Below are 25658 nucleotides of genomic sequence, written 5' to 3'. Positions count from 1 at the left end.
GGAATGCATCCCTTGGCCACCAGGAGAGCATCCCTGGGGGAATGCATAGCTCAGCCTTAGGAAGAGCACCCCTTGGCCACCGGGAGAGCATCCCTGGGGGAATGCATAGCTCAGCCTTAGGAAGAGCATCCCTTGGCCTCAGAGGGAGCATCCCAGAGCCTTGGGAAATGCATCCGTTGGCCTTGGGGAATGCATCCCTTGGGCAAAGCATCCCTCATCCTTAGGGACAGCATCCCACCACCTTGGGGACAGCATCCCTCAGGGTATGCATCCCTCTGCCTTGGAGAAAGCATCCCTTGGGGAGAGCATCCCTTGGGGAGAGCATCCCTCAGGGCCAGCATCCCTCACCGAGGTGCTGCCTGCATCCAGCCAGAGCTCAGGAGAAGGTGACCACCTCACCCTGGGGGTAACTGGAAGAGAGGACATCTTGGCAGGTATCTGCAATTAAAGACACAAGGATTAAACACATTAGACACTGCTTTCATCAGCTGACATGGAGAAACAGGAGAGGGAGAGCGAGAATGAGCTTCCAGGGGACCAAACATTGCAGGGTGAAGAAACCAGGGTAGCTACAAAGTGAAATGGTCTTCTCCAGAGGGATAAAATGCTGCTATTCCCTCAGTACATCAGGAAAAATGTTTTACAAAGCCTCAGAAAGGACCCAGAGATGGAAACTTGGGAAACAACGTGGAGCCAGGCTGATTCTGGGGGTGAAAATGATGAGCAGAGGAAAGAAGTTGTCCCTGCTGCAGCCCTCTCCTACAGAAAGCTGCTCTTGACAAAAATTTCCCAAGCCAAATGTCCCAAAGCCAAGCCTGGTGCATTAATATCCCACAGTGTTTTTCCTTGTCCCTTTCATTCGTTATCATTGAATTAATTACCACTGATTGGAGCTCTGAGTCACAGCACTGCCTCTCCCCATGTGCCAGGGCCCAGCTTCCAGGCGAGGGGCCATCAGACAGGGAGACAGTGCCTGATCCACCTGATTAGGCCCTTTACACCCAGGGATTTGGCTGCAACCCCCCCCCCCCCCAGCTCCTGAGCAGGGCTTTGACCCAACTTTCCCCCCTGAACACCAAACACAGCTCCAAAAGCACCTCATTTTCCCCAACAGAGAGGTCTCATCACCTATCGAGCATCACTGCGCAGCTTGGATGAGCAGCATCCAGATGCAGAGGCTTTGCAAAGCCACACATCCAGGAAAAACCCCTTGGGATTGAAGTCCCTCAATCCCAGGGCTTGCAGGAGAGGTCCGCACATATAGAGCTGCCAAAAGGACTGGTTTGGGAGACCCATCGCCATCCCCCAGCAGCAGCATAGGGACCCGTACGAAGCGGCTGCTGCAAAACCTCCCCACTCCTGGTTCAATCACTTCTCCGAGCAGCTAAAAGCTCTTGGCAGAGCTTGTGGCCTGCTCGAAACACTCCCCATCAGGTCGATTGATCTCCCAGGGACACGACTCGGCTTTTAACTCCCATCTCCTCCCCGTTCAAAGCCATTTTGTGCGTGAGCTCGAGCCCTGCTGCCCTCAGCCCCCAGGGACCTGCCTTGGAAAGCAGCTTCCGAGCCCCAGAGGAAATTAGCACCACTAAAAATAAATAACAACAGCGGAGAGATTCTGTTCTCCTCGTTGTTAAATCACTGCCCCCCAGACAAAGCCACCACGGGAAAACCGCCCTCCTGCCGCAGCTTATTGCTCCTAGCTCCAGCGGCACGTTCCAGCCCTGAGAGCATCCTCACAGTGTATGGCGTCTTCCTCAGGTTCAAGCCATTCCCCTTGTCCTGTCCCTACAGGCCCTTGTCCCAAGCCCCTCTCCAGGTTTCCTGCAGCCCCTTTAGGCACTGGAGCTGCTCTCAGGTCTCCCCTTCAGGAGCCTTCTCTTCTCCAGGCTGCCCCAGCCCAGCTCTCTCAGCCTGGCTCCAGAGCAGAGCTGCTCCAGCCCTCGCAGCATCTCCATGGCCTCCTCTGGCCTCGCTCCAGCAGCTCCACGTCCCTCTTGTGCTGCTGCCCCAGAGCTGGATCAGGGCTGCAGGGGGGGTCTCATGAGAGCACCGCAGAGGGGCAGGATCCCCTCCCTGAGCTGGAGGTGCAGGCACACTGCTGGGTTTCACACAGTCCCCCTTTCCCCTGAGAAGCATCTCCCCAAACACCCTCAAGCGCTGCATTCACAGGCTGCCAGCCTCCAGCTGCTCCATCACAGTGTTTGGGTAGGTCCTACATTAACTCCTCTTGCTTTGCCAATGCGCTTGCTTCTGGTTTGACTTCTTTTTCTTTCCCCCCACATTGTTTGCAGACAAGAGGCTCAGGAGCTGCTGAAAGAGGAATCACCAAAAGCCAAAACACTCCTGCAGGGATGGCCCCCATGGTCACCTCTCCAAGGCTTCCCTGGGCCAGCCCAGGACACTTTTCAGGTCCTTTTCCTTCCACCACTGACACAGGAGGGGTTGGAAGAGCCAGCAGTGCCTCACAGGACAGAGCATCCCACCGTGCTCCCCACATGTTGGAGTCAAACACCTCCCAGGCCACATCTGCATCTCCTACAATGCCCATCTCCATGGACCACATAACAATGGAGGATGTCATGATGGTGGAACAAAAGCCAGTGGCCACCTGCATCTGTGAGGACCAGAGATGCTACCTTGGGGGCCTGCACATCTTCAAAGCCACCTTGGGCATCCTCTTCACCAGCCAAGAGCTGGTCCCAAGCCTTGTGTTGGCGTGGTGTTGCCATCGGGATGATTCTCTTCCCACAGAAAGCCAAAGGATTCTATGTTCCATGGCCAGCAAGACATATTCCTTGCCCCAGCCTGTCCTACATGAGGGGAAGAGCATGATCCACTCCCCAGCAGTCAGCAAAACATTTTCCAAGCCTCCATATACCTTCCCATGGGGGAAAAGCATAAGAACCCCATCCCCAGTGGAGGTTGGGGCACAAAGCCCCATCCAACCTGGCCTTATGGTTTTCCACACCAGGCAACCAGCTCCAGTGTTTGGATGAGCTGCTCTGGGAGCCCCGTGGGGGGAAAGGAGAGGATGGGATCTCTTGGGATCTGTGGCTGCGTCTGCTCCAGGTTAAGTAAGAGACTGGGAGCTGGGAGGCACCTATTTATAAGCTCAACTGCATCTTATTTTGCATCTGCCTCTGCTCTCCCTGTTCCTCGTCAGCATGGGCAAGGGATGGGGTTGCTATTTATTCTGCATTCGGGTTTATTGTCATCAAATAAGCGCTGAGGATTTTTCCTGGCAGTGCTGGGGAAGCCAGAACCAGGCTGCTTCTGGGTAGAGCAATTACTCTCTTGACATCTTCACCTCCCGCCCGGCTGCCTGACAGGCCTTTCTATTTCCTCAGCTCTTTCAGGCATCTCCCGAGAAACAGAGCAGTTGTTGCACCAATAGCAATTAATATTTGCATGTAGCCCGGGATGGCAGCACAGCCTCCACACAGCACTTGGGCTCCGAGCCTTCCAGGAGGAAGAGAGAAGGGAAAAGCTGCCGCTGAAGGGGGAAACTGTCCCCACATCCCTCCAAATCCACAGGACGAGGCTGCTCTGGTGTTGCTCCTTGCACAACTGCGCTGTGCACTGGGGCTGGGTTGTTGGAGGGGCTGGATCCAAAATGCTGCTGGGCTCAGCAGACACACACACAGAGGGATGCAAGGACTCAACATTATGGCAGCAACACCAACATCATCCCACTGAAGCATCTCTGATCCTGCTGCTGAGGATCACATACATCTGCAGCCATGATGGGGAGAAGACTATAGGGCACTAAAGCTGCCCCTGGTACCACGCTGCTGGGCATCACACAGCAGCCCCATAGGCAAGGGGCACGTGTATATCATAGAATGAGACTGGTTGGAGTTGAAAGGGAGCTTAAAGCTCATCCAGTTCCAACCCCCTGCCATGGGCAGGGACACCTTTCACTAGAGCAGCTTGCTCCAAGCCCCATCCAACCTGGCACCGTGCTGTATATATGGTATTGACCATGCTTTATCTGCGTGTTCCTACTCAATCACAGCATCCCACTGGGAACAAAACAGCAGATCAGACCCAACACACTCCCTCCATCCCATGGGAAAGCCTCTTTTCCAGGCTGGTGAGCTCACTGCCCGACAGTCACTGCGCACCAGTTGATTTTCAGGGGAGGTTTAAATGCCATTTTAGGACTTGGGCATAAATCAAGCACCCTTCCTTTCTCTCCCTGCTTTTCCCCTTAGCTGGAACGTGTGCTCCTCGCCAGATCCCTAAACATAGATAAGTGGCTGGGAGGATATTCGGGGGAAGTATCGTATATTCTTGCTCTATTCTTATCCTATTCTCTAGGCAGCCAATTTTGGCCGCTGTTTGAGATAAAACCCTGAGCTCCAGAGATATTTAGTGGTCTGCTCTTCTGTTCCGCTACAGCTCCTCATAGAGTGCTATCCAAGAGGGAATTAAGCCCTGCCAAGTCGCCCCCAAAACCAACCCAGACCCCACCTAAAAATAACAACATGCTGCTTTCCCCCTCCTGCATCCCCCAAATCACTCGCTCAGAAGGCGGCGGGGAGGAAGAGGGACAAGATGCGATGGGTTTCTCAACAGTTTGGTGCCTCCCACTGAAATCCCTCCGTCTCCCATTCGGGGCTGGGTTGGTTTGGAGGAGCTTTTTGCACATTAGTCATCCCTTCTCCCGAGTTGCATAACGCCACTGCTAAAAATTGCCTCCTACCGGCTCCATGGCAGCTCTCACACTCAAGCCTCATTGCTCTGATGGGGAAGGAAGGGGTTTGGGGCTTCCACCAAAGGTTTTTCCACACAGAGCAAGCAGCTCCAGTGTTTGGATGAGCTGCTTTGGGAAAGGAGAGGATGGGATCTCTTGGGATCTGTGGCTGTGGATCTGCTCTAGGGTTAATCCTCTGCTTTCAAGAGACTCCAGCCCCAAAGTCTGAGGCTCTTGATGTGCTGCTTCTGTAAGAAACAGGGCAACAGCACTGGGTTTTCATGCCTGGCTCATCCCCAAAGTCAGTGCATGACCTTGGTTAAATCATTTATGATTCAGAGACCACTGAAAGCAGCCAGGGTGACCTTCCCTCTTCAATGGGCTGGGGCTATTCCAACTCCTCCCACTTCGAGAGGAGCAGCTCCCAAGGGCAGGATGCACCAGACAAACACCAGTACGGTGCTACCGTACTCACCCCTTCACCCTGTTCCTGGGGTTTTGGGAGAGCTGCCCAACTGTTTGAGGTGGGAATACCTTTTAATTACCGAAATCCAAGGAATGCAGCTACACCAACGCACATCATCAACCTGGGTGCTGCTGGTGAGGGGTGAATCAATACCACGGCACAGAAACCACCGCAGGATACCCTGGGCAGAGAACAGATGCTCATTCTAATTACTCCCTGAATCCAAACAGAATCCAAGCGCAGCACTGGGTCTATGTGGTGCTGAGCTGCTGCCATCAAACCCCATAACCCAGCTCATGGCACCAAGGGGTTTTGCCCCTTTTCTGCTTCCTTTCACCTGTGGCTGCTCTGCTCCCACGGCTGAGGCAGGGGAAGGCAGGGAGGAAAGAAGAAAAGCAAAATCAAAGGCAAGTGCTTGTTGTTGGCCCCGTGTAGGGCTTGGAGGGGGGGGTTTTGGAGATGTGGTGGCTGGCTCCTCCTGGCAGCTCCTTCAACTCGGTAGGAAGGAAACAAACCGAGCCAGATGAAGCACTTAACGCTTCCTCCTTGTGGAGCAGCTCTTGCACTGTGGCTGCAAGGAGTTCTACTGCAGGAGGCTCCAGGTGTTCACCCTTGTCTAAAAGGAGGGAAACTGAGGCACGGGGAGCCTGGGAAGGAGCAGGGGGATCCTGCCTGTTGAGTCTGTCAAAATGCAGCTCAGCTCCTTCAAGGTGCAGGGAGCAGTCATCCACCAAAGGGATCCTCACACTGCAGCCTCCCCTGAGCACCAGCTCTGGGTTGGCCGTGATGGAAGAGAAGGGTGAGAGCCCCAGAAAGCTCTTGGGGCTTTTGTTATTCTAAAACACAGCCAAAGCTAAGCTTTGCTCCCCATCCTCTGACTGAAAGTCCCCAGGCTCCAGCCCCACTGAGCTGGATGTACTCAGAGTAAGGAAAGAGGCCAAGAAAGCAGGAGGATGTCAGTCAAGGGCAGGGCTGCACCCACCAAGCCAGCTCCTTTCAGCCACCCAAGACCCAGATGCCTCCAGAGAGGCAGAATTGGGTTGATGGAGCTGGAAATTGTATTGCCAACAGTGCTGGGCTGATCCCCAGGGTGAGCAGCAGCTCAGGGAGGGGATCCTGCCCCTCTGCAATGCTCTCATGAGACCCCCTCTGCAGCCCTGATCCAGCTCTGGGGCAGCAGCACAAGAGGGACGTGGAGCTGCTGGAGCGAGGCCAGAGGAGGCCATGGAGATGCTGCGAGGGCTGGAGCAGCTCTGCTCTGGAGCCAGGCTGAGAGAGCTGGGCTGGGGCAGCCTGGAGAAGAGAAGGCTCCTGAAGGGGAGACCTGAGAGCAGCTCCAGTGCCTAAAGGGGCTGCAGGAAACCTGGAGAGGGGCTTGGGACAAGGGCCTGTAGGGCCAGGCCAAGGGGAATGGCTTTAACCTGCCAGAGGGGAGATTGAGATGAGCTCTTAGGCAGAAGCTCTTCCCTGTGAGGGTGCTGAGGCGCTGGCCCAGGGTGCCCAGAGAAGCTGTGGCTGCCCCATCCCTGGCAGTGTTCAAGGCCAGGTTGGACACAGGGGCTTGGAGCAAGCTGCTCCAGTGGAAGGGGTCCCTGCCCGTGGCAGGGGTTGGAGCTGGAGGAGCTTTAAGGTCCCTTCAACCCAAACCTGTCTAGGAATCTATGAAATGCGCCAGAACTCAGGGAACCACAGGTTTTGTTCCAGTTCAGGAATATCACTCAAAATAATCCCAAACCCCAACATACGTGATCAAAAACCAGCAGTACAACAGGGAGTTGGGCACTCCAACCACATCCTCCCAAGGATGGGGATGACCTAGTTCAAACTCAACTCCCATCCCCATGGGGATTCTCTCCATAGCACCCTACATCCATCTCAAAAGAGGGTTCATCCCCCCATCCATTTAGGCATTGTTTTGTTGCAAGTCTCTCATTTCCCCACTATTCAACAGGAGTAGCACTTCTCCAACCACTCCTGGGGATCCATATTCCTCTTCCCACCACCTCCCAGCCCTTCATGGGAGCATCTATGTCTATTTTCCAGACCTTTACCCCAAACTCCTTTTTCTCCCCACACCCAGCCCAGGGCCCTAGAACCTCCGTGGTCTGTTTTTCATGGATGTCAACGCCACATTCGGCCCCACAACCATCCCTGAGGTTGGACAGAGAAGCAGACACAAGAAGGGAAGGAGGAAGTGTGATTTAGGCAGAAAAAGGCACAGAACAGAGGGGAGATGCTGCTGGGCAGGGAATCGAGGTTTATTCATCTGTTGCCCCCAGAAACCTGAAGCTGTTTTTAAAACGCCAAGAGACCTAAAACGATAGGAACTCAGCCATTTCCAGCACAATGATCTATAATTGCATGAGCCAACGCGTCCTCCCTGAGTCTCTACCACCCTTTAACCCAAGTGCAAACAGCCCACGGGAAGGAGGGCTTGACACCAGAGGGAATCGCATGGGTTGGCCCAGTTTATTTAGGAGGAATAAAGGGGAGGGGGGAGAAGGGAAAACCCCACCTACGCCAGGGATTGTCCCAAACACATGGAGAGGAGACGAGCTCAACGGAGGCGTTACACGTCCTGCAAACCAGGCAGGGGAGCACGGCGGCGGCGCTGGGCTGGATCGGATCAGAAGCCGCTTCTCAGGGCTGGAGATGTCCCAGCTCGGTCTCCTGTGGGCACGGGCAGCGCCGCGGAGACCCGGTGTCAGCGGGGAAGGGGGGGGACGGAGCGACACGACACGACAGAGCGGGATCCGGGCGGCGCTAGAGGATGGAGGGGACGGGAGAGCAGGGACGCCGCAGAGGACAGGGAGAGCTGCAGTGGGACGTGAGGGGAGCCAAGCCCACCGTGGATCCTGCCACGCCATCTATGCTGCTTAGGCTCCGGGATTTTCCATAGCCTTGGTGAAGAAAACGGGACAGGTTAGAGCCGAGCAGCCTCCCTCCTAAGGCTCGGAAAGCAAAGAGCACCAGGGTGAGCATCGCCCAGCCCCACACCCCAATTCAACCCCCTAAAGAGCAATCCAGGAGGGTTTGTTGAGGGCAGCCAAGCTTCTGGGGATCATCCAGACCTTCACCTCCCTTGCCCTCAGCTCCCCAAGCAGTGCCAGCCAAATCCAGGACTCCGGAGCTGCTGATGCTGGGAAACCAAACTGCTCCTGGGGGTGTGGGTTTGGTTTCCCAAATTGCTCTGAATGAGGAATGAATCTGGGGGTTTTGTGGGCTGAAGCAAATGGGGAAAAGCAGCAGAACTCAAACATGGGATTTGGAAGGAGTTATTCCCCCGGCTCCTGTTTTTAAGCCGGCTGTAGCAGCAAGCTGCTGCTGACACCTTTCTGTATGGAAAGGAGCAGGTAGATGCGCTCATGATTTTCCATGAGAAACTGCATGAAAGAGCAGATATTTCTATTCCTTTAAGCACAAGAATCCTTCCCACCCCCCACAAAGAGCCAGAAACTGCTCCAGCTTTTATTGGAAAGCAACAGCCAGAACAAGTGCTCTCCCAGGTCAAAAGCCACTTGTCTTTCTGGACAGAAACTACCTATTTGCAGTGAAAATTGGCTTTTGAGGTCTCCTCAGCAGCCCTGTTCAGACATGAGCCCCAAGAGCCGCTCTCTGGATCGCTGCAGCTTGCAGGGACAGCTCTGCTGCCAAGATACGGAAAGATAAGGATGGTCCCAACCAGGACGAGCCCAATCACCCTGCGCCCTGCTGCATCCTCCCGGGATGAGCAAATCCAGCCGAGCCTTTGGCTTCCCCGCAAGCACCAGTGTGTGGACACGGGGGGGCGGGGAAGGAGGGAGGCGGCTCCCTGACAGCAGAAAAACAAGGTGATGGATGGCCCCTTCGGCAGCGCCAAGCTTCGAAACCGGCCCCGCATCCCCCCGGGGACTTCGTGGCGCATCCTCAGGTTCTGCTTCCATGCAAAGGCACCGACAGCGGGAGCTGGCCCTGTCGAGGCGGTTTTAGGCTTGGATCAGGGATTAATGCTCATGGCATCACCCCTAAGGAGGATGCTGAGACATGAGCATCATCCGCAAAAGGCTCCAGAGCCCTGTGCCTTTAAATCTGATTTTTATCCCCTTTTAATACCTTTTCCCTAGCCATTTCCAGCAGCAGCAGCAGCCGCCGGCAGGGATAAGCCAGCCCCCATGTCCAGGGCACAGAATGCCCCCTGCCTAAACCTGTTGCTGACTTCAGCAAAGCTTTTCCACTTCCCGCACTGGAAACAAGAGCAGAATTAGGCCCCAAAGAAAAGAAGAGCAATTTCCTTATTTCCTTCTTGGCATGAATCCACCCAGCAAGTGAAGAGGAAAGCGAGCGCAGTGCTGAGCCGGTGGGAGCAGGGGATGTTTCCCAACGGGGATGTTTGCAGCTGATGCAAAGAGCCCCTGCTCCTCAAATAACCCCCAAAAACCTCTCTCACGCTCATCCTTCTGCAAACCTGGCTCTTTTCCCAGGAGCACGGAGGCTTCTCGAAGAGCTCACGCATTCCCCTGCCATCCCTGAGCCTATGCAACAGGAAGCAACCGTGCCAAGATGCAACTGGTCCCTGAAAGCTTGGGCTTATGGATGGATCCAGCACCCAAACATCAGTTTGGCAGAGAGATGTTACAGGGTTTGCTGGCAATGCAAGGACCCGCTGATGTGATTGAGCACTTTATAGGGATGCTCTTCGCCCTCTTGCTCAGATCACTGCATAGAAAAGGATGGCAATGGGCATAGGAACAGGGCCAAAGCCCTGCTGCCAGGTTGGATTAAGTCTCAAGTATCACAGTGTGGGGTGGCATTTCACAAAGATGCTTGATTGCCCCAGGGTCCCTCTGCACAGGACTCCAAGGGCAAACCCATCATTTCATCTTCTCCTTCAATTTATTCCTAAACCACACTCATGGGAGCAGCTGGGAAGGAGCTCAGGGCTCCAGCCCTCAATGCCACCAAACCCAGGGCAAGGTGCCACCACGGACTCAAGCAAAGCACTAGAGACTTGTGCTGTGCTAATTGCCACCAGCGCTGTTGCCTAACGGAGCCGATATGCCAGTAACACACATAGGTGCCAACTGAGGTCACCGGGATTGCTTTATATAGGGGTTTGTTGCCAAGGAGCCGTATAGAGGCATCTTTTGAGCAGAGCAGTGGGGCAATGCCGTGTTGCCCACTAGCAACCGCTCGCACGTGCACACTCACATATGCTTTGAGCCAGCAGCAGATGGGGACGGGGTAATGCAAGCAGGAGCATTGCCCGGGAACGCCTGTGCTTGTTGATAACAACGGCCTGGTGCTCAGCTGTGTGTGCATGTACTCACACGTGTGTTCCCATGCAAACGTGGGCTTGTCCTTGCTTCATTCCCCCCTCCCTAACCCAAGCATCACTCACATGAGCATCCCCGCGCTCGAGCCCACACTGCTCAAGCCACATGCTGGTCACAGCCCTGCACTAATAGTGAGCATCAGACTCAAAATCAGCTGTGTGATGCTTTGAGGTTTGGCAACCAAGCCAAAAATTGCCACGTTGCCATGCTGGTGTGCAGTCAAAGGGAGGTGCTGCGAGAGCTGACCTGGAGGAGGGTAAATCCCCTTCCTTCCATATAACCCCACTGCCTGTGGCTCCTCTTGGAATCACAGAATCCCAGATTGATTTCTGTTGGAAGGGACCTCAAAGCTCCTCCAGCTCCAACCCCTGCCACGGGCAGGGACCCCTTCCACTGGAGCAGCTTGCTCCAAGCCCCTGTGTCCAACCTGGCCTTGAACACAGCCAGGGATGGGGCAGCCACAGCTTCTCTGGGCACCCTGGGCCAGCGCCTCAGCACCCTCACAGGGAAGAGCTTCTGCCTAAGCTCATCTCAGCCTCCCCTCTGGCAGGTTAAAGCCATTCCCCTTGTACACTCTGGTTGCAATCACTACCTCTTCCTTAGACCATCGTAACCAGTCTCAGTGGCATGGAGGATGCTGGACTCATCCTACCTCCATATCCCTCCACCTAAGCAGAAGATAAGGGTTCATGTGCCAAGACAGACCCGTCCCAATGTGTCTGGGCCCCAGCAGGACACATTTTGGAGGACTCCTGAGCAGGCTTTGAGCATTGAAGGGAGATAAAGGGTCTGGATATGTCACCAGCAGCAAGGAAGCAGCAACAGGGACAAGAAACACATGCCACGCAGCAATCCACTGCAATCCAGCTTTATCTTCTCCAAGGCCCATGTCCAAAGAGTGGTGGGCAGGGGTAACTTCTCTTTTTGAGCTGCTCCAATGAGACCAACCACTGGAATTGGGCTTGAACCATGATGGATACTGAGATCTGCAGCATATTCCTGAACTAGCTCCAGCTCCTGATTTCCACAGCCTGTACAGACACCAGTACCTGTCCCAGGATCTGACAGATGGCCATCAGCAAGCCGGGCTTAGAACCAAGCTCATCTCAATTTGCAGAGCTGCCAACATCCCAGTACCAGAACAAACAGCCTCAGTGGGAGATAAATCAGAGTGAGGGAAGAGGCACTTCCGCAGCTCCCGATGGCTGGGCACATGAGATTGCTTTGCCCCACTCATCACCTCTGGTCACCACTAACCCTGACCAAGCTGGAGCATCTCACAGGGAAGACATCATCCCTGAGCTCCCATGGAAGCATTGCACCAGTCCATCCCCAACAGCCCAAGCATCCCAAGCAGTGTTACAGCAACAAACCTTTGAGGGCCTCCAAAGCACCAACACCACGAGCCAACAGAGCCTGGTATGCAGCTCGGACACAGACCATCATCTCTTCCCCTCCCTGGTCCCAGATACTGAGGTTCCCTCTTCCCAAAAGGTCTCATGAGTCACTCAAGCCACTCTGGATACCAGATCCACCTTTCTCCAGGTGAAAGATCGTTTCAGCAATGTGGGGGTAAGTGACTCATGTCAGCATTTGGTTTTAATGATGCCATTTGCAGGAAAGACACCAGAACAAACCAAGAAAGATCACCAAAATGCATTTTGGAATAGCTGTTGCTGCCACCAGGCAAGGAGAAGAACCCCCTGGTCTCCTGCAACTGAGGAATGTGATTTGGGAGCACAGCAAAAGCAGCACTGGATCCTCAGCTCTTAGATCTACTCTACTTGTCCTGACTTCAGCAGGACCAAGCTCAAATGCTTCAGTTGACGTGAGTTGATGCGAGTATCTTGTAAGGATGAAGACCAGCACTGGCTTTCATCCTTCTCCTTCATTCGTTCCAGTTCAGCATCCCCCCAGACTGGAGCAGGATCAGAGCTCCTGACCCCTTTCCATCAGCAGGCATTAAGGGATGAACTGCACAGGAAAAGACAACTTCCAGGAAAAACACGAGGCATTTCAAGGCAATATTTGTCTAGCAGCCTCCTGCCCAAAGACGAGCAAAGCTTTGCATTTCTTCCCTCTTCCTAAGGGAAGAGGTTGAGCAGGAATGCCAAAGGGAATTCTTGATTTCCCTTGAAGAAGCAGCCAATTTGCTTCTTATTACTGACATAATAAATGTGATTGCCCCCAAACACCTCCCTGTGTGCCACAGCCCATCTCGCCTTTACCATCCCAAGCAATGCTACAGCAACAAACCCTTGAGGGCCTCCGAATCACCACCACCATGAGCCAACGGGCCTGGATGTGCAGCTCAGAGATGCTGCACATGATCTTTCATCCTCCCTGGTCCTAGCTCCCATGCCCCATTCCCTGTGAGATACTGGGATTATGGTACCAAGGAGGTAGAGGTAGATCTTCATCCCACACCACCCTGGACACACAAGACAAACTACAGAACTAAAGAACTGAGCTGTGTCTTAAGAATTACCCCAGCATTCGAGGATGCAGCTGGATCTTGTGGGTGAAGGTTGGGATTGGTTTTACGCTCCTGGGGGCTGGGGTGCTGGGAGTCAGGCCCAAGGCATGCTCAGTGGTGAGGCAGAGAAGGCTGGAGGCCGGTTGAAGGGATCAGGCTGAAGAGGAGATTGTTTTGTCTTGGGAAAGAAGAGTTTTGTGTTTTCCTGACTCATCTCCCCCACAGTTTCCCATTGGAAGCCTCAACACTCAACTCTCACTTTCCAAACCCAGAGGAGACAGCCCTGCTGGCAGCCCGGTGCTTTTGGCAAGGCAGCACTTGACACATCGCGGCTCCCCACGCTCAAACCCACCAGAAGGCATCAGAGGGGAAAAGGAAGGGAGAAGCCTGTGGATTCTTTTCCCTGTGGAAAACCTTTTGACCACCTTCAGTCCCAGCCCCAGCAGAGATGCCCCCCTCACACCACCCTGAGATGGGTGATCGAAGCCCAGGGAGAAGAGCTGGAAGGACAGGAGAAGCTAGAGCACTGGGAAGCAAAGGGACAGAGCTGTCCCCAAGGAGGGCAGTGCAGCCACCCTGGGTCACAGACCCCAAACGGTGGCAATAGGGGAGGAGAACTTGGGGGGAGCAAAAAGCAAAAGTATAGAGCTAGCACAGAGAGACGTGGTGGACAGACATGAAGCAGATGGAGAGGCAGGAGGACAAGTGGATCTGGGGAGCAGAGAACAACATCCAGGCGGGCAGATGGACATGAGCCACTGTCTTGGGTCAATACAACAAACCTCCACCTCACACTTCCCACATCAGCCATACCTTTCTGGATGCCTCCATCCGCCGCACAGGAGAAGTCGCCTGTGGCCAGCAGGAAGCACGTGGAGGATTTCTTGTTCTTATCCCGGGTGCTGGAGCGCTGCATGGGCCGCTTCTCCTCTTCGGTGGGTGACAGCGGCTGCTCCTCATCCGACAGCACCACGTTGGCCTCACCGTTCTGCTTCGAGTCTGCAAGAAGGTGGCAGAGACCCATCAGCAGTCGAGAAACCCGCAGGATGAGGCGCTTGGGGTGGACAGAAGGGTTTGCTTAGACCATGCAAGGAAGCAGAAGACCACTTTGGAAGTGGCCCAAAGCAACACCCACAAATTCAGGTCGCCAACCCAGCCTGGACATGTTAACTTAGAGTGACTGGGGAGCAGGACCATGCTAGATCCCAACCCGAGCAGCAAAGAGCAGCTTTTACTCCTGCTGAGGGTTATGTACCCTGCAAAGCCAAGTAGAGAAGAAATATCCCTGGGTTTTGAGATCCACCCACCTCTTTGGTGGGAATTAGCTCTCCAAACCTCCCACAGCCGAGATAAGGGCTGCTCGGGTTAGTGGTGAAACGTTAATTGATGGCATCTGACTCTGCGGTTTGTTAGCTGAGAGGATGCGATGCTCAGGGTCTGGCCTGAGCTCCTGGATCAGTGGTGGGGTGAAGGGATGGGGTTGACCCCTTCCTCAAGAGCAGTTGGGATGCGTAGGCATGTGGAAAAGGGAGATTTGTAACGGAAAACTGCTATAGGGCATTTGGAGCTCCTTGTGTCCTCATAGGTGAAGGACCATCACTGTTACACACATGTGGCCAGATGTGTGGCTGCTCAGGGCTGACCTCAGTGAATGCCACATCAGTGCAAGACAACCTTAAAAGAGTCTCTCCTGTTTCCTTGCTGCAAATTAACTCTCCTGACCTGAAGGAAAGACTGGCCAACCCCCAAACTTCAGCTCAGCGCATGAGACCAAACCGTGAAGAGAGAGGGGCTGACTTTGCTCCTGCCTGAGCACGGGATTTGGAGCAGCGCTGACCTTACCAGGCAGGGATGCTGCATCTACTAGAAATGAATGGGGAGGTGGGGTCAAGTCCCAGGGAATATCCATGGATTTATCCTTTCTGGTGAAGCTTGTCCTGATTTATGATGAGAGAAAGCAAAACAAAATCCACCCCAAGGGCATTACCAGGCTAAGATGGGAATCAGGCAAGTGACTTCTGCCAGTGTGAGGAAGAGATGGGCTGGGTAGGGACACCTTGAATCACACTATTGCGACTTCATCTATGCCATCAAGAAAGCATGATTTGGCCTTTACTCCTCTGATCTTAATCTGCAGCATCCTGGTCCACCAACACAGCACTCAACACCCGGACACCCAAGGGCCTCAGCCCTTTCTGCACCAAGATCTCACCAACCCAAGAGCTGGGGGCTGTATATCCAGCAGCAGGGCAGCTCTCGGGGACTTTGGGACACAGGGAACCAAGACATTGCCTTGGGGGCTCCTCCTGGAGGTCTCCTCTTCCCTCTGCCCCACTTTGGGGGTCTCACCTGACCGTTTCCTCTCAGTTGCCCCCTCCTCTACCGCCAAGGGGCAAGTGTCGCTCTGGGTGCTGTTCCGGGGGGAGTTCTCCTCGGATTTGCAGTAGGTTGGGGAGTCCAGCGGGGCCGGACGGGGTATATGCTTTTTCTTCTTCTTTGGCAGCTTCTGCTTGGCCATGGCCAATGAATAGTACATCCCAAAGTTATTGACAATGACAGGCACGGGCATGGCGATGGTGAGCACGCCGGCCAACGCACACAGAGCCCCTACCACCATGCCCGACCAGGTCTTGGGGTACATGTCGCCATAGCCCAGGGTCGTCATGGTCACCACAGCCCACCAGAACCCGATGGGGATGTTCTTAAAGTGAGTGTGGTCACTCCCACGGGGGTCAGACGTCTTGGCTCCAATCCGCTCGGCGTAGTAGATCATAGTGGCGAAAATCAAGACCCCCAAAGCGAGGAAGATGATGAGGAGCAGGAATTCATTGGTGCTGGCCCGGAGCGTGTGGCCCAGCACCCGGAGACCCACAAAGTGCCGGGTCAGCTTGAAGATCCGGAGGATCCGGACGAAACGGACCACCCGGAGGAAGCCCAGTACGTCCCGGGCAGCTTTGGAGGACAGGCCACTGAGACCTACCTCTAGATAGAAGGGCAAGATGGCCACAAAGTCAATGATGTTGAGCAGGTTTTTAACGAAGAGAAGCTTATCTGGACAGCAGATGATGCGAACCAGGAACTCGAGGGTGAACCACAGGACACAGACCCCTTCGATGTAGGTGAGGATGGGCTCCGTCTCCACTTTATGCGTCAGCAGGATGGTCGTGGTGTTGCCAACCACGAGGGTCTCCGTCACGTTGACGTCGATGTTGAAGGCCTCGTGTGTCTCCAGGCAGAAGGTTGTGATGGATACCAGGATGAAGAAAAGCGAGGCAAAAGCAACGACCTGCAGTAGCAGAAACCACATGGGCCATTAGCTGATTTGGGACAACCTCTCCTCTTTGGAGGAGAGCAGCAATTACGAACAACCGTGACAAACAACTTTGGGGCAGCCTGAGACACACTTCTGGTGTCGCCCACCTTTGGTCCATCTCTTCTAACCCCTGCTACTGAATAGCAATAGTAGGGATGGGAGAAGACCTCAATCAGTAGAAACAAGTGCGCCAGCCTCAAAACACCCCAGAGCTAAGCTGCTGCCACCCACTTCCCCAAGCATAAGGACTGAAAATGAGGAGGGTTCCCTGGACTGTCCCGTGAGTTGACAGCAAACCTCAGTGTCTGGGGCCATCAGTCCAGAACCTTTCTCCAAGCGTTATGATAGGTGCAGGTGAAGATGTGCTGGGCTCCAGATGTGGCTGGAGATGTGCCAGAAATGACAGTGATGGGGATGAAGGGAGACTCACAACACATGGGTTTGGAGCAAGCCTTCACTGGGAACACACATTAAAAGGGGACTTTGAGAGGACTAAGTCAAAGATCCTTCCCCCACTTTCATCCCAATGCCCCCCCAGATGAGACGTTCACATCATCCATAGCTGTGAGGTTTGGGGTCTGGATGTATCGGAGATGGCCTTTTGTCCCCTCCCTGCTCCCTAAGAGTCAAGGGTAGGCGATGTGCCCATCAATGCTCCCAGCACTGAGAGGGCAGGACAAGGAGGAGAGGATAGGCAGAGTTCAGTGTCCTGCAGATGCCTGAGGCTGGTGTCACCCAAGTGCTCCTATTTCTCCGCTATGCCCGACCAGTGAGACCAGTTGGACTGGATGGAGACCTCCATCCCCTCTACATCACCTTCTCCGTGCTTTGCCTCAGATGAGAGTGAGAAGGGGCCAGCAACACACAATGGCAACCTCAGACTGTGTCAGAAAGAAACCACTTTGTTGTCCCCCCATCAATCCTGCTCAGCCCTCCCAGACAGGATGAGCTCATGATGAGTCCATTACCCATCTGCTTCCAAAAGCCCCGGAGGAAAAGACTCTGAGCAGAAAAGCTCTTCTTCTACCTTCCTCCAGCACAAAAGCACCGCAGGTTTGGCTTCCTTGAGCAGATCCCGCTCAGCACCCTTTGCTGCTCACACACCCGAGCAGGATGTGACCTTGTGCCACCCGACTGGCTGTGTTCTGCAGGCAGCGGCACCGAGACACAGCCCAGGTCCTCCGCTGGAGTGAATCAGCAGCAGAGACAGCCTGAGTCACGCTTGAGAGAAACCCAGCCCTGGCCACCAGCAGCAATGTGCCAGCAGCCCTGAGCCTGCTGGGAGCACCCTTGAGGGGTGTCCCCAAGGGCAAACCCATGTGGGTGCAGCACAGAGAGCTTCAGCCCTCCAAAGGTTTTCACAGCCCAGAAACCAAACGTACCCTGGGCTGCATCTGCAGAGCGGGAGCAGCAGAATGAGGAAGGGGATCCTGTCCCTCTACTCTGCTCTCATGAGACCCCACTTGCAGCACTGTGTGTAGTCCTGGTGTCCCATCATAAGAAGGACATGGAGCTGTTGGAGCAAGTCCGGAGGAGGCCACGAGGATGCTCAGGGGCTGGAGCAGCTCCTGTATGGAGCCAGGCTGAGAACATTGGGGCTGTTCAGCCTGGAGAAGAGAAGCTGTGTGGAGACCTCAGAGCAGCTTCCAGTGTGTGAAGGGGGCTACAAGGATGCTGGAGAGGGACTCTTTCTCAGGGACTGTAGTGACAGGACAAGGGGTGATGGGTTCAAACTGGAACAGGGCAAGTTCAGGCTGGATCTGAGGCAGAAGCTCTCCCCTGTGAGGGTGCTGAGGCGCTGGCACAGGGTGCCCAGAGAAGCTGTGGCTGCCCCATCCCTGGCAGTGCTCAAGGCCAGGTTGGACACAGGGGCTTGGAGCAAGCTGCTCCAGTGGAAGGGGTCCCTGCCCGTGGCAGGGGTTGGAGCTGGAGGAGCTTTAAGGTCTCTTCCAACAGAAGCCATTCCATGATTCTAAGTTAGGAATAAAGTTTAAGCCAGGCTCTAATTGATGGAGAAACCTCTGGAAGACGATTCTCCAGCCCTGGTGACAGACACCTGCTTGGGGATGCTCTGAGATGCTCCATGCCCCTCAGATGAGACCACACTGGACCACATGCTGTGATGTGGCTCCATTGGGGGCAGCTCCAAAGGCAGCCCTCACCCATCAGCCGTGGACAATTTGGGAAGCAAACCAAACAGAAAAGTGGGATCTCAAAGCAAGACCAGTTTAAGCAGACAAACATGTCCACACATGGCCAAAATAACCCACTTCTCAGCAGAAGGCTGAGGAACATTCCTGAATGGGGAATCACAGGAAAACTGGAAGAGAAAAACTTCAACTCAAAGCAACAGAAAAGGAAAGAAATTACCAAGGAAGAGAGTGAGACCCTGGAACACTGTGGGAATGAAGCAACTGCTGCATGAGCCATGGAGGTGAGACCTGATTTAGCCCCAGGAGCAAAAGCAACCTCTAAAAATAGATGAATCAGGTTCACAGCCGGTGCCAGCCATCGTCCCCCTGTGAAGTCAATGGTGCTGCTCCAGCTCTGTGTCAGCTGCAGATCAGACCAGAGATGGCTCATCGCAGCTTTGGCCTCTGCTCCAAGCTCAAGTGACCACCAATACAGTGCTGGAAGTCCCACCAAACAAACCCTCCACAACCTGCTGGTGATCTACACGATCTCAACATGTGCGCAACAGCTTGAGATGGATGTTCCATGACCCTAGAGCGGGTCACTGGCTTGGAATTCCCAATGGAAGTGAGGTTCAGGACCCCACAAGTTGGGCTGCAAAGGAGTAATGAGGAGCTACAAATAAGCAAAGCTTGGAAGTAGAGGTGAAATCACAACCAGGGCAGCTTATGGGGAGAAAAGGAGTTTTAAACTCCAACTGGGATTTTAGGGACCAAATTTCCACTGAGACTGGAAGAGACACAGGAACCACTGATCCCATGGGATTGAGGCTACAAGGAAGAGGCTAAAATCTTGGGGAGGAGAATTTCTAACCACACGCTCACACAGCTGCCAGCTCAGGAGGTGCTGGGAGAGAGGAGGGAAGGATGGAAATAGCCAGGAGCCAACTGAGTCAGGGCCCAAGGGGCTGCTCCATGGATGAGGAGGAGCAGGGACTGGAGAAACGCAGCCCTCGAGTCGCTGCTGTCAGAATGGAGGGGGAGGGTTCACACACACAACCTGGTGCCGCTCTCCTGCCCAGTGCTGGCAGGGTTTGGGAAGCCCGGCCCTCCAATGCATCCCCAGGCCAAACGTGGTGGTCAGCAGCACCCCTTCTGCTCCAAAAAGGAACAGGGAGGCTCTAAAATGGGGCAGCATTAAAGAAATGCCACTTCAGCCACCCCAAAACACCACGGCAGCACCATGAGCGTTGCACACGAGGAGATGCTCATGGGTTCCGGAGCATCCAGGTTATGGATGGTGATTCCAAGCCAGCAGCAGCTCCCCACATTCACTGGATGTACTGGGTAGGAGGCACTGCTCCGTGCCTCAGTTTCCCCTTGGCCAAAGCAGTTCTAAGCCATTGCAGAGCTATACTGATATTTGAGAGTGGGAAATAGGAACAGAAGAGACAGGCGATAGCACTGGAAGGCCACCATCCCCATGGCAGCGCTGAGCTGAGCCTTTACCCTGGAGCAGGAAGAAGGAAGTGGGGAGCTCCCAGTGCAGACTGGTCCCACTCCAACCCAGGGCTCACATCACAACCTGTTCCCTCACTGTTCCCTCCAACACACTCCTGCTAAAGCAAATGCCTCTCTAAGAGCAGCTCAGCACACGGGAGAAGCAGAACCAAAGAACAGTGTGAAAAATCTGAGCTGAATTATTGTGCTTGGGTTTATTTTGGGGGTTCTTCCCTGTTTTATTTGGAGCTTTGCACCACTCAGAGCATCTCTCCGAGGTGATGAGCCCTCGGGGATGGGCAAAGGATCAGGTAACCCCTTTAAAACAAGTTAAGCTCTTGCTGGCCAAGCATCCTCTGCGTGTGTGTGCTGCTTTTGTGTTGGCAGCAAAAACACTGCCTTGACAAAGTGACCCCCTGCCCCGTGTGCTGCTCGTGGGTGTGAAATGCCTGCAGGATTTCTTACCATTGGGGGCTTTTTTTACACCTCTAAATACATCCAGAATTCATTTAGAGCCCAAATGCCTGGATGTGTGCATGTGGTGGATTTATAAGCTGTGTGATGGGGGATACACACGCCGGGATGGGATGGGGTGGAGATGGGGGTGTGTGTGTGGGTCTGTGGGCAGCACTTTGGGAATGATCTAAGAGTAGCTGGGAGAGGAAACACAGGCACAGAATAGTGCCCGGGTCAGGCTGAGAGCCCAAGGATGCGCCTGGTTACGTGGGATACATCCTGAGCGTGTCAGTGTCTGTGGGTAGGGACTGTGCATGGCCAAGGAGGGTCACAGGGGGGTGTTTGTGCATGTACGTGCTCCCCTGTGTGTGTACCCGGTGTACCTGGTCCTCAGGGATGCATGAAGATGAGGAGGGTTGGGGGGAGGTATTTGTGTGTTACTGTGGCTCAGAGCCTGTGCTCACACGTGCTGATGGGCCCCGTATGCTGCGTGTGGACAGCATTGATGCGGTGATGGTGGGGACCAGGGTGATGGGACCAGGGTGCTGGTGAGGTGCAGGGAGAGGTGCTTGTGCAGAGGCATAGGGTGTCCTTTGGGGCCGCTGAGGCTCTAGAAGAGGAGCACAGGCTCCCTAGGGATAACCATGAGGATTCCATCTGCTTCAAGACCTGATCTGGAGGCCAGCAGGCACCAGCCCCATCTCCCCACTCCATACCTGGGCCATTAGATGTGGCTTTGCACACAACCCAGTGAGAGGAACCCAAGCAACCCTGCCTGTCCTGGAGCATCCTGAAACTCCGGCAGGACTCAGCCTTGCCAAGGACCCTCCTTGACAATCCCTCACCTCTGTGTGCCCAGCAGGTGGGCAAAGGGGGCAGGGGATGGGTTTGCTCCCATTTTCAGCCCAAATAAGACGCACTGGGAGGGGATGGGGAAGGTGATGGAAGAGATTTCCTGTAGGATGAGGTATGGCCAATGTGTCCCATCGTAGGAGGGGAATGGCTATGGTGGGGCCCACTAGCAAAGCCCATCTCACCCACGGGGACGGAGAGATGAAGACACAACCCCAGTACTGTCCCATCCCACCTTCCCACTGTGTTTCAGGAGCTTACCCTTGCTGCCTTGGACGAGTAGGGATCCTCAAAGAGCGCCCACATCCTGGGCTGCCAATTCCGACAGCAGCCGGCCCCTCCGGCAGCCCCCGCCGCGCCTGGGGGCCTGTCATCCATGCCCAGGCGTTGCAGGGCCATCTCCCTACCCCCTTCCTCTTCAGGCTCCTCTCCACCAGCCCCTCCACCAGGCTCAGGACTCTCGAAGATGTCCAGGGCCTCTTCAGCATCGCGGTGCTGGCGGTAGGTCATCCAGCAGCACGGCTCCACGTCCGTCTCATCGATGCCCCAGTAGGTCAGCTCCTCCTCGAAGAGGGGTCCGCAGATGTCCGCGGGGCAGTGCAGCTTCCCGGTGCGGTAGTAGTTGAGCACGTAGGAGAAGATCCCAGGGTGACGGTCGAAGAAGAACTCATTGCTTTTCCCATCAAAGTCAAAGTTGCTCTGGGCGTCGGGGTCGGCCAACCAGGCCAGGCGGGTGCCCGGCAAAGTCCGTAGGGTGCTTTTGTAGGTCTCATGCCGGGTGCCCCCTACATTGATGGTAATCTTGTCCGAATCTTCCCCCTTGCCCATCTCTTCCTTCAGGCATGTTTTGGAGGGTGGTTTGTTCCCAGACTTGCGTCCACGGTAGGAGGAGACACACACCGAGCTGATCATAGATTTCGGTGGATGGGAGATGCACGCTACGCGCACCCTTCCTCCGGGCGAGGAGCTGGGGGTCGGCGGAGGCGGGAGATGGGGGGCACAGATGGGACTGGGGAAGGGGGGAAAAGGGGGGGCTCAGCCTTGGCTCTGGCCTCAGAAGGGAGCAAGCTGGAGCCGAGCCGGACACTGCTGGCTGCGGGGGGGCACAGCAAGGGGAGGCTGCAACCTCCACCCCCCCCCAAAACCACCCCCCAACCCCGAATAAAACCACCCTAAACCCCAGGAGCCAGCCCAGCCCCTCCGGGCAGCAACAAGTGCGGCAGGAGGGGGCTCGGGGCGGGGGGGGACACAGCGGCTGACCCGGGGGATGCAGACCCGCCTGGGGATGCTGCTGATGCTGCTGCTGCCGCCGCCGAGGCCGGGCCGGGGGAGGGTGGATACAGGGGGTTGAGCCCCGATCCACACCGGGCAGCGTGTCCCCCCCTCCGGTACCTGCAGCGCCCGGCGCGGGGGGGCCCCGCCGCCCGCCCCTCCCGCTCCACCGATTCCGCGCTCCCTCCGCCCCCCCCCCGGGCCGCGCTCGGGGAGAGGGGGGACGGCAGCGGTGGGGGGGGCGCGTTCCTGGTTCCCTACTGGGGGGGGGGGTGATGGATGCGACCCCCCCGCCTCCCCCCCCGCTGTCCCCCCCTCCCTTTCCCCAGCTGGGCCCTGCCTTCCCCCGGGGGGGGCTGCGGCGCTGGGGGCCGCGCTCACGCGTGGCCGGGCCGGGGGGCCCCTGTTGCGCCCCGCGGTCGCTCCCAGCTCGGCGGCTGGAGCAGCTCCGGGGCTCGGCGGGGGAAGCGGCGCCGCCGCCGCCCCCCCGGGGGTTTTATAGAGCTGGGAGCAAGCGGCGGGGTTACGGGAGCCGGTACCGCCCCTCCGGGGGGGGCCGGGGACCCCCCCCATCCCCAGAGCCGGGCTTCACAGCCCCCCGCTGCGCCCCCCGCCCGCCTTCATCCCTCCATCCCTCCCTCCCAGCCACGCTCCTCCATCCCGCATCCCTCCCTCCATCCCGCAGCCCTCCGCCCCGGCCCCCCGGCCCCCCGCACCCTCAGGCCCCGCTCACCTCCCCGCGGCTGCGGGTGAGGGTCTCGGGGCTCGGTGTCAGCGAGGAGTGAACCCCGGACACCCCGGCTCCGCTTCGCGCCGGAGGGGAAATGCAGCCCGGAGCTGCCTGCGGATCCGGAGCCAGCTCTTGGCAGAGGCTCGAGCAGATCCCATCCCTCCCTGGCTCGCAATCCCTCGCTCACCGGGAGGTCAGGAGAGACCGACCCCGAGCGCGGAGCCGTGGCCGGTGGGGAGCCGGGTGCCTGCGGACAGACCAGACCCCCCCTTCCCTCCCATCACCCTCCCTCACCATCTCCCCGTCCTCTTTCAGCTCGCGAGTGGAAGATGCCCCTTCCCCACGGCTGCACCCCGAGGCTGGGAGCAGGGTACCAACCACCCCAGCACCAGGGGCCCTTCCCCTAAACCCTCCTCCTTGGGGGGGGTCTTGCACCCCCGGGGTGCTGGGGATGCTCAGCCCATCTCCTGGGGATGCTCAGCCCCATCTCCTGAGGATGCTCAGCCCCATCTCCTGGGGATGCTCAGCCCATCTCCTGGGGATGCTCAGCCCCATCTCCTGGGGCTGGGGAGGAGGTGAAGAGCTGCGGTGGCCCAGGGGACAAGGCTGTCACCACAGTGAAGACCCGAGGGACCTCATGCTGCCAGGGTGAGGGGGTGCAGGCGGGTCCTTTGGGGTCGCAGATGGGATCCAAGCCCAGCATAGGCCCGCTATTGGGGTGTCAGGGGGCGAACGGGGGGGTCAGCACTTGGATAACAGGGTCCTTGGTGCAGGGTGAAGGGACAGTGAGTGGGGGATGCTGCCCCACTCCAGCATCCCCTCTGCACTTCCCCAGGCTCTGAGCATCCCCCCATGTCCCTCCTCACCCCCTGCCCCAGTCTGTCCCCTCGGTGCCACGCTCACCCCTTACTGGGGGTGCTGGGGGGGGACGGACTGGGGGCAAAGCTTCACCCAAAACCACCACCACGAGGCGTGAGAGCCGCGCTTCAGATCTTACCCCCAAGAAAGCCCTGCTCCAAGAGTAACCGCAACAGCTTCCGGGGCCGGATCCTGAGCGCGGGGAGGCTGGTGGAGCTCCACACCCCAACCACCCGGGGCTGCACCAGTGGGAGAGCTCGGAGCCCCAGGGAAAACCGTGCTGGAAAGATGGAGCCTTGCATCACCGGCCAGGCATTGCAGCTCAGCTCCTCATCCCCGGAGCGCGGGCTCGGCCGGGAGGGAAGGAATGCTGCGACCTGCTGCTAATATTTCATCCCGGTGGCTTTCATCCCATGGAGATCTTGGTGTACCCAAGCGTGGCTGATCCCGGGGTGGGAGGAGGTGGCCAGGCAGACAAATGGGTTGTATGTGGGGAAAGAAGAGATCTTTAAGCCAGCAACACCCGCCCAAAGCTGTCTGCTCCCGAAATATGCCTTCGGATTGTTAATGTCCATGAAAAAAACAGAAAGGAAAAGAGAGAGAGAAAAGAGAAATTGCTTTGATTAAAAAGGGCCTTTTTGGAGCAAGAGGGAGTCACTTCTGCAGGGGCCTCCTGCAAGGCTGAAGGCATCTCAGATAACATCCACAGGGGGATGCACTGGGATGCAGGTGGGTCCCACAGCCCTCAGGTGGGTCCTGAGGATGCGTAGGGGACATCTGGGTGTCCCCCCAGGTCTCTGCACTGTTTCTCCCCCTGATCCAGCACAGCACCCTGAGCCCTGCACACAGGACATGTCCCCAGCTTGGCACACCAAGGCCAGCACAACAGGCCGCTGGATGCTCCAAGGGCTGCATGGCCTAAAGGAGAGGTTGGGGATCATGCCATATCCCCATCCATGGAGGGACGAAGGAGGAAACTGGACTTCAGCTCACTTTAGGGAGAGACAATCCTGCTTCAGGGTAGAGATGGACAAAGCAACCTCTGCAGGTCCTTCCAGCTCAGGATTCTGCTCATAAAAAGATACGTTGAACCTCAGCAACCCCTTAGATGCTCCAGTCAAGGCCCCTGCCCTCTTCCCTTCATGCTTTTGGTGGGACAGGTCCCATTGCAGGTCTGTGGATGGTGGCAGAGCAGCTCCCCAGGGGATGAGCCTCAAGCAACCTTTTGGGATGCTCTCTTGGAAGGCAGATCTTCCCAGAGCATCCGACCCAGCCTGCGGGCAAGGTCCACTTCTGCTGGGGGAATTTTGCCACTAAATTGCTCACCTCCAGCCAAGCAGCGCTATTTGGGCTGCACAAGGGTGCATGGACACCGTTTGCAGCCCTGTCCCTCCCCATGCTCTGCCTGGAATGGGAGCCGGCTCATTCCGTGATCCCCACGAAGTGCCTGCATCCCAGCTTACTCCGGAGAGCGCAGTGCTGGGTGCCCGTTGCTGCTCTCGCACAGTGCCACCTTGTGGGTCCTGCCACTGAGCCGGAGCCAAGGCAAAGGAAAACCACAGCAGACGAGGGCGTCTCGGTCCGGCGGCGAA

The 25658-nt window shown here is 56.3% G+C and overlaps 1 protein-coding gene across 2 annotated transcripts; it reads right to left on the bottom strand.

The window, feature by feature from the left end:
- Positions 1–376: 376 nt before the first annotated feature.
- KCNC4 (potassium voltage-gated channel subfamily C member 4) lies at positions 377–24368 on the bottom strand (the record flags this gene model as incomplete). 2 transcript variants are annotated; one of them, XM_080633056.1, is made up of 5 exons in its annotated part: positions 7929–8065; positions 13767–13952; positions 15303–16239; positions 21468–22215; positions 24206–24368. In XM_080633056.1, the coding sequence occupies 4 exons, from the start codon at positions 22116–22118 to the stop codon at positions 7929–7931; spliced, it is 1911 nt and encodes a 636-aa protein (XP_080489182.1). The 2 variants fall into 2 exon arrangements, with proteins under 2 accessions (XP_080489183.1, XP_080489182.1); XM_080633057.1 differs by lacking the exons at positions 7929–8065; positions 24206–24368 and adding an exon at positions 377–438 and having other exon boundaries at positions 21468–22118.
- Positions 24369–25658: the final 1290 nt, after the last annotated feature.

This window comes from Psittacula echo (genome assembly GCF_963264785.1).
Source record: "Psittacula echo genome assembly, chromosome: 22".
In the NCBI taxonomy this organism is placed as follows: Eukaryota; Metazoa; Chordata; class Aves; order Psittaciformes; family Psittacidae; genus Psittacula; species Psittacula echo.
Note: the sequence above shows the minus strand (reverse complement) of the source record. Positions and strands in the feature narration are given on the sequence as shown.